At 37.4% G+C, this 9,081-nt stretch overlaps 1 protein-coding gene across 1 annotated transcript; it reads left to right on the forward strand.

Moving 5' to 3' along the window:
- Positions 1-3,394: 3,394 nt before the first annotated feature.
- emx2 (empty spiracles homeobox 2) lies at positions 3,395-8,266 on the forward strand. The gene is made up of 3 exons (XM_079440052.1): positions 3,395-4,100; positions 5,430-5,614; positions 7,063-8,266. The coding sequence occupies exons 1-3, from the start codon at positions 3,710-3,712 to the stop codon at positions 7,228-7,230; spliced, it is 744 nt and encodes a 247-aa protein (XP_079296178.1). The 5' UTR covers positions 3,395-3,709; the 3' UTR covers positions 7,231-8,266.
- Positions 8,267-9,081: the final 815 nt, after the last annotated feature.

The following is a 9,081-nucleotide window of genomic DNA, read 5'->3' on the forward strand; positions in this document are numbered from 1 at the left end:
AAGCAATCGAATTTCATGGCGGGATTCGAATGTTTTCGTCATTCAGTAAAACTCGTGTTATATAAATGTAATAGAATAGGCTACTGAATTAAATGTTAATTTGTAGCAACAAGTGCAATTTCCGTATTAGTTTCCTACTGCGCTGGTTCACATATAGCCTATAATTATTGCGCTTTAAGTGGGAATACAATTACTGAACTCAAAAGCAAAATGCAAATAATAATAATAGAAAAAACTGTATTGTTTTGTCAGTATGCTGGCATAGCCTACTAGTAAGACTTTTATAAATACCAGAATAATTCCTTTCGATAGGTCTGCGCAAAGCCTTTATGCTTGCAAGTTATTGCGTGGAATGAAAAGAACAGCTCTGAAAGGTTGAAACTGATAGGCCTTGCACACTGAATACATGATTGTGAATCCTGCAGTTTGACGATATAGCATAATTCAGTTGACATTTCTATTGCAAAGCTCTTCGAAAAGCTGTTCATGGGCGTCAGTTACATTTCATAATATCTTTTCAAAAGCCATCCACTTAATTATTGCGTATCCGACACATTTTTTGAAGGATGGATAAAATAAATAGTCGAATTTAGCTCAATGCGCTTTTGTCTTCTAATTCGGCACCGGCGACTTTTAAACTTTTTGTATTTTCATTTTTACACCGAAGAAAAATCACTTTGGACACTAAACCGTAAAAAACCGTGCTTTTGATAGTTTGTGCAAATGAACGGCAGCCTAAATATGCACTGAGAACATTATTATTTCGAAACCTTAAATTCGAGACAGTTACAGATCAATTGAAATAATAGGCTATCTACGTAAACATGAAAAGTGAACATGGTGAGACTTGTAAAGTTAACGAACTGATCATTTATTATTATTATTATTATTGATGTTGTTGTTGTTTCTTGGGCTTGTATTAACATTTCGTAGGCTATCTAGGTCGTGGGTCCGGCAAAGATGCACATGTTTACATTACACTGTGGGTTGAGTTTAATCAAGTGAAATTAATGGCGGGATTTTAATATTTTCGTCATATAGACAAAGCTTGCTGTCCACGGGAGACTAGCTATATCACAAACTGCTGGTGGTATCATGGACCATACATGATTAAATCTTTTGATGTCGATGTTGAATGACACTGAAAAACTTAACACACATGCCCTAACAGTAAATGTCCTGTACATTCATTTTACGGAGAAAAAAAAAACATAATATCAATGTAGACAGCCAAACAGTAATCGTGCTTTTCATTTCTGTGCACGTCCAGGAATTGGCGGAAAGTGCATTTTGTAAAAGTACCAGTTGGTGTCGCACTATCCTTACACTTCAATGCGCAGATAGAGGAGCACTCTGACCCCCTTTGAAGAGCAGCAGATCCTCAGTGTGCGCCGTATTTTGTTCTTTAGACCAAAATTAATAATCAAAAATATCTAAATTGATTTGAATAGCATCTGCCTTATTTAGCAAATACACAAAAGTCAGACAAGTGTAAAAATGACTGACAATTTATTTTGTCCCGTTTTTTTTTCTTAAAAAAATAAGAGTAGTTTATTTCGTTTCACCCCTTCATATAGACTAAAAATCGAAATGTAGCCTAGTGGCTTGTTTATATGTGGACGAAAAAAATGGAAGTTAAAGAAAAAGTCTGGGGTAGCCAACACAGCAGCTATTTTAGGTCCAAAAGTTTAAAATGTAGCTCGTAAAGTAGCCTACTTCGAGGCGCGCGGAAGAGCAGACGAGCAAAAACTGAGTGACCTTACCTCCACATAGCCTACAAGAAACAGCTTCGTACGAATTAAATATTGAATTGATAATCTTTAATGTATGTCTGTCATATACATGAAAATCCAGGATTATTTCTGGAATCAAGAAATCACTTGAATATTTGAGCAAGGGTTGTGGCAGGTTTATAGAAACAAAACAAGTAGCCTATTTGAATCCGGGCCGTTTCTACTACAGTGTATATTTGCTATTAATTTAGACGCAAGCAAAATATACCGACATAATAATAATAATAAATATGCCTTTATATATTCGGATTTAATAATAATAACAATAGGCTAATAATAATAATAATAATTAAAGACTAGCTTCATAATTCCGCGTTAACACAAGAAAAGCTCATGGAAAGGATAATATATAAAAACGAATTCTCTGTTTAATGCAATGCAGTAGGCTACTGAATAATGTACACATACCTATTGTCATGCTGCAAACCAACAGCTGATATATTGTTCATTTATTTGAACAAATGTGGGGTGTTGAGAGCTATAGGCAAAATTATTAAAGTGAACAATGAACGTAATAAATGTGGACCTATTTTGTAAATATTTCAATTCTTTTTCCTCACATTGCGCATATGCGTTCACTGCAGTGCCATTAAACACACTTGAATTTTAAAATGACATAAAACGCGTGCTTGTGTCTCATGCACAAATTAGAATAATATATTTTATAAATTGATTTATGTATGTATTTGACTAATATGTTTAATGGTGGGAATTTAGGCGAACTAAAATTTCTGCAGTTTCCATTTTTATTTGTGCATGTCCGACGAAATTGGCTTTATTTGCAACCTTGCGTGGTGTAGGCTATGTTAAGCAATTCTAGTGCAATGAGATGAATCTGAAAGTATGTAAAAGTAAAAAGAATATAAAACCTTTTTAAAATAGCCTACAACCGAACTACCTGCAAAACAGACTCTAAACCCCAAGAGATCGAGTACAACTGTGCATACCTGAACTTTTGAGATGAAGTATGCGCATTCGTAAGCATAATGGGATTGAACTCAGCTAATTTAATGAGCAGTTAGAGGGTAATAGACTCTTGTAGTCATACGACAAACAAACAGAGCTGAAAATATTGTCTGTGTCTAATAAGCCTCATCCTTGTCTCCTGGCCAATAGAGAAAGAGAGTCTCTCATCCCTAAATTATAATCACAAACCCATCGGAGAAAATGAAAACGTGGAGAGACAATACAGAGGTGGGCGTTAGACAGATCCACCGAACGTCCAGAAAAGAAGAACCTTCAAAAGTTTGAAGATTGTCATTATGTCCTGACAGATTTTCACTGATTACAGTCATTTGTTTAAACGAAACTCTGAATTAATACTTTTGTAGCCGAGTACAAATCAGCATGTGTAGTTACATCTAAACGTGCAGTGATTAAGCACTGAGGTGCTGTAGTGACAGCGTGTAAAAGCGTCGTTATGCCCTGTGTGCAACACAAATACATGCTGAAGTACCTTGAGTCGCTCAATGGGATCGGCTGCGTATGTAAATTACTCCACAGCTCTGTTTCTGGGCGAATCCGTTCCGTTTTGCTTGAATCCGCCTCTCCGTGCTCGTTCGTATTGACGCACTTAAAGACTCTTCCCTCAACCTTAAGGCGAGCGGCAGCGACCAATCACCAAGCCATTACAGGCTTCAGAGGAAACTGTTTATGTGACTCCAGAGCTAATTAGGCTCATGAACTAACAAATCGCTAGCACAACTGGTGAGGAACCGATCACATTCATGGATTGTCTGGAGAAGTCGGCCACCTCTCTCACGATGTGTTGAGCTGTGTGCTTTTGACAGATTTTTTACCCTTTCTTTAGCCGCTACTAACTTGCTGACAAAACTTTGGTCTTGGGTGTGGAGTATTTTTTAGTGCTAACGCGTGTACCGTTTTCACTTAAACTGGGGAAACTTGACTGGTGAACCATGTTTCAGCCCACACCGAAGAGGTGTTTTACCATAGAGTCTTTGGTAGCGAAGGATAATCCTTTGCCAGCGTCGAGATCCGAGGAGCCCATACGACCAGCGGCTCTCAGCTATGCAAACTCAAGCCAGATGAACCCATTTTTAAACGGCTTTCATTCCAGCGGCAGGGGCGTCTACTCAAACCCGGACTTGGTGTTCGCTGAGGCTGTTTCACATCCTCCCAACTCCGCCGTCCCAGTCCATTCAGTACCTCCTCCTCACGCTTTGGCTGCTCACCCACTGTCGTCCTCGCACAGTCCGCACCCTCTTTTCGCAAGCCAGCAAAGAGACCCTTCTACTTTTTACCCGTGGTTGATACATAGATATAGATACTTGGGTCACAGATTTCAAGGTAAGTTCCAGCTAAATATTTTATTCTCCAGTTATTTTGAGCAATCATCCAGAGAAGAAAAGGCCACACGGCCCAAGGACACGGAAGTTTTTCATTGATAATTAGCTAAATGTCACTTTTGTGCTAGATATTAAAAATGCTGAAATTAATGCTATCGAAAAAAGTTTATAACCATTTTATTGTATCGAAATAATAGGCTAATACTGTGAGGTACTGACATTATACAACGGTTATCAGTATATTGCTGGAAGAAAGGAACCTGGCATTATACCATATATATATACACACACTAAGCTGGATTAAAACTCATGAATAAAGTATGTATAACTTTTGTATTTGATGTTTTATTATTTTAAATTAATTATTTTAATAGGTTTAGATATTTAGTTAGCGTAAACGTGTTACATCACCTTTTATAGGAATCAACGTAATAAAATCCATCAATTGTTGTGTAGTCAAATATAGGCTATATGAAAAACTTTTATTACAAATAATACGCATTCACATTACCAGAAAAAAAAACTTAAGCGCAACGAAATAATTTATTAATAGAACAGAAGTTTAATTTCCGTTCGACTGTTTTTTTTTTTTTTCTGGTAAATTTCTCGAATTTCGCCTTTATCTGAAAGTGCGCTTGCCTGGGTCCTTAATGTTGTAAAAGTGACTTTAAAACGAACGCTAATATTCATAAACGTTTATAAGTGTGATCCTATCGTATTATTACATACATCACACTATTAGTTAAATTTATTAGCTAAATTACACAAATGTTGAAGCAAAAATTCTGTCTCTTTTTTATATTATTCAGTATGAGAAAACATTTGTCATCCCAGTTTCTAACCGAGACGCTCGTAATGAAAACCTTTATTTACCACTGGATAGGCTACTCAAAGCCATTGAATTAATTCGTAGACATTTCAGTTGTGAAATAAAAAGAGCCGTGTTGTACTCCATTATTTACAAATGTAGGAAAATAATATTGTAGACATCATATTTTGAATGATTACTTGTAAATTATCATTATTTAGTCTCAGATTTGAATTTGCAGCAGAAGTTTACTTAGCTACAAGAAACATTATCGCTATTGGCTGCTAAAGATAACAGGAAAAATATCTTTATATAGTCCTATTTCTATTTGACAATGACCGGTTAATTGTGTTATTATTGTAGACTATATTTTAGTAAGATGTTGCATTTTATAGAATGTTTTAATATGCAAGGCCCAGTTAAAAGGTGAGAACAAACTGAACGACGTCTAACACTGATAAAGGATAGGCTGCTTATTTTATGGGAGACGATGGGTTTTAATTTGTACCATTTTGATTACAGGAAACGAAACGAGTCCGGAAAGCTTCCTATTGCACAATGCACTGGCAAGAAAGCCCAAAAGGATTCGTACAGCTTTTTCACCATCACAGCTACTACGCCTTGAACATGCTTTCGAAAAAAATCATTACGTCGTCGGTGCGGAACGAAAACAGCTCGCTCACAGCCTTAGCCTCACAGAAACTCAGGTAAGATGAAGTTTACCTGTCTTCGTTAGCGTGTACAGCCATATTTGAATGTGCGCATGGTTCTATGGATATAATACGGTCTAAATAACTATTGAAATCTCGTCCTTTAAACGGTTAGGCTACACCTTAAATATAAACACATAGACAATGTTTGCGTAACAAAAACGCAGTTCTGAATGATTTAATAAACAATAAAAGCTTTTAAAATATAAAGTCTTTATGTAAATATTTTCTAACGTTTCATCGTTCTCTTTGATAGCTTATTTGCATGTATAGTCGTAATGAGAATTGGCGTTAGTAATAAGTGGCCTTGCACAATACATTTCTTATTTGCACAGATGTGGCGACTTTTTTATTTCAAACAGAAAATGTTGTTGTGCTATTTAGCGTTTGGTTTTGTTGGGAATTCCATGCGTAAAAGGGCAATGTTCTAAAAGCGCAATGGTTTGAAGTGAGTTAAATCCTCCACCATTTCCAATTCAACCCGGTTTTTGGTGAGGTTGAGCGATTCCGTTTTAGGCAGAGGGCTCTTGTGGAAAATGTTTGGCAATTAACCAGTTAACCGTTTTAAATGGACACTTAAAAGAATGAGGCGGATTCTATGAATTTCCCTAACCATATTTAAGATCGTATTTGTGCGTATCGTTCAGTGGCCCGGTCGGAGTCTATTGTCCCGGTGACAACACCGGCCCTTTTCTAAACGCCTTCTTTCAGAAGAGATGGACTATACGAGCCACTTCAATGCTTCAATTAGCTCTCTGAAAGCACATTAAATGTGCCTCACTTGCCAAGTTGTCAGCTGTGAGCTTTACGGATGATATAAGGTGATGAATTAAGCTAAAGACAGAACTTTACCAATGTGTGCTAATAGAAAAGGTTTTATACGGGGATGTAATAATGAGGGGGTGAATTGTAAATAGGCCAGCTAACACACTGATCCGTGACAATAAGCGACAATGTCGGTGAAGTTACACTGCTATCACACTATAATACACTCACATGCTGCTTCTATTGTACTGAGTCCATTCTCGCTCAACAGTTAAGTTTGAGTTTGAAGTATAGCAGCAGGGCATGATAGTGATGATGCAACCTGTCGTTCGTAAACAGGTCAGGTGCACTTTAAAAGGAAAGCCACGCCAGCCGGTCTTCCCTTCCCCTAGCTCATCCTCACTTATCAGTAATATGCATTTAATACCTCATTTAAATTCTTTATGCTGTTTTAATTTTTGCCGACCGAGGACACTAATGAAAGTCGACCAATGCTCTCGCGACTAGATTGACTGTGAGATACCTGGCGGTTCTTTGTCCGTCTAGCCCTAGTTATTCTTAAGGCCCGTTAGTGATACCTTCTGTTAGGCCAACTCTCTTTGTTGAATTGTTTTATTCAGAGGCCAACGAAAAGCCTTTGTGTACGCTACGCTGATTATTTTCATTTTTCCTCGCCACAGGTAAAAGTTTGGTTTCAGAATCGAAGGACGAAGTTCAAGCGTCAGAAACTGGAGGAGGAAGGGTCGGATTCACAACAGAAAAAGAAAGGAACTCATCACATAAACCGATGGAGAATGGCCACAAAACAAGGAAGCCCTGAGGAAATTGACGTCACCTCAGACGATTAAAAGACTTAAACTGGCTTGAAGGATGTCACGGATAAGGATGCTGTGTACTGACAGAGGGAGAGGGTAAAGCCAATATCACATTTTGATTCTTCGAGATCGGCAGCTTGAGGGTGAGAGATCCTGTTGGTGGCACTGCTGTCATTACAAGGGAACTGTCAATAATTTTCACGTTGCCAAGGCAAGGTGATTGACAGGTATTACATGCAGCCCCCCGCCCCCCCATCACCACACCCGCACCACCTCGTCACCACTATCACAAAACATAACTCAAATGCGCATAGGACATTTGCACTTCTGAGGGTTTTTTTCCCTCTCGTTTTATTTTTTCAAGACGTGAACCTTCCACATCAAGATACCAAAATATACAACTGTTTTTGTAAAACTTGAATTGCATGGTAGAACAATGCATTTTTGGTAGGTTAATTAATTAATTTGACCTTCTTTGTTTCAAAGTAAATTTGTTTTGATTCTATTTTTAATCTGAGAAATGTTGTGTGCTTCTTCCTTTTTTACAACAGTGTGTAGTCTTTGAATTTATGATTCTCGTGTTAAAGTGATTGTGAAAACAATATGAAGTAGCAGTGCTGCGTTGTAGTGTTTTTAAAGAAGACAAATTTAAAAACAGATTATAAAAACTTTATTCAAGTTTACCACATACAAAAGTAATTCTAATGAAAAATTCTCCACGACATTCCTTAAAAATGAAGCTTTACCATGACTCCGTTATCTTGGTGCGAATATATCCCTCCTGTAAAGAGTTACCTCGAAGGATTAATGCGAGAATTGACGGCCGCCTAGGCAGCAGAACTTCAAGCACTGAGCGTATTCCATGTATAGAGATAATAAAAGCTAATGTTTATGTTAAATCGTCTTTTACAAGAATGTAAATAATTTTGTGTTTGTGTTAAGTTTGCTACAATTTTAACACAAAATATACTTCCAAGAAGTATGTAATTGTCAATATTTTGTCAATAAAGTTTTATCAATATGTTGCTCAGAATAAAATTACAGCCTTTTTGTTTTACAAAAAGAGGCCAAAATGAAACTTTTGTCCGGTATAGTGAATGCTCTAGGATGCATCCTGTTTTAGAAAATTATTATTGGACGCTATTGTATGGGTTTCACTGGCAGTTGTGTTCTTTTGATTCGGTCCCTCGGCGTCATTGTCCTTCAGGACAAACAGGCGAGGTATCGTAATTATCACTATTTTATCAATGGAATATTCCACCAGCTGTCTAATTAATCTGAGTGTATAAAGAATGTAACGGGAAACGGACTGGTTAAAATGTAACACAAATAGACTGCTTACAGCGGTCTTTAGCTCGATTTTTCCTCAGCGAAGTGCTTGTTTTTTTCTTGCCTCATTTGCCGCTCAGTCTGACAGACTGGCATTAACCAGTTTTATTTCCATTGGTAGAAGAGCAGCGTCTGGTCTGTTCAAGCTACAAAGAGTCCTGCGAGCTTTTGTGAAAGTGCAAATCAGTTTAGGCAATTATCATACGAGTAATATGTGGGGGAAAGGGGATGCATTGCCCAGTGGTCCACTTTAATCTGTTAATCCGTGGATCCAAGGGGGCCTGGTTGGACATAATTTAGTACAATCTGACTACCTCTCACAAAGCGATAAGAGAAGGTTTGCAATGTGCCGCAAAATAGGTGCTTTGTTTAAAATCTTGTCGGCAGCCACGGCTGGAATGTATCTAGCCTTCGTTCTCCGTTCTTGTTTTTTTATATACTAGCATACTACGATTAAGGCTAGAATGCAAATATGTATTTTATATTTGTGTGTGAAACACGTCAATTCATCTATTAACTTGTGTTTTGCATCCATTTAAAAAGCACATTATCCCT

Source organism: Barbus barbus (genome assembly GCF_936440315.1).
Source record: "Barbus barbus genome assembly, chromosome: 18".
NCBI classification, from domain to species: domain Eukaryota; kingdom Metazoa; phylum Chordata; class Actinopteri; order Cypriniformes; family Cyprinidae; genus Barbus; species Barbus barbus.

Bases quoted from the DNA above. Each gene is read 5' to 3' on its own strand.
- emx2 (XM_079440052.1), top strand. From the start codon at position 3,710: ATGTTTCAGCCCACACCGAAGAGGTGTTTTACCATAGAGTCTTTGGTA. The intron at 4,101-5,429 runs GTAAGTTCCAGC...TTTTGATTACAG, and splicing joins CTTGGGTCACAGATTTCAAG to GAAACGAAACGAGTCCGGAA. The intron at 5,615-7,062 runs GTAAGATGAAGT...TCCTCGCCACAG, and splicing joins TTAGCCTCACAGAAACTCAG to GTAAAAGTTTGGTTTCAGAA.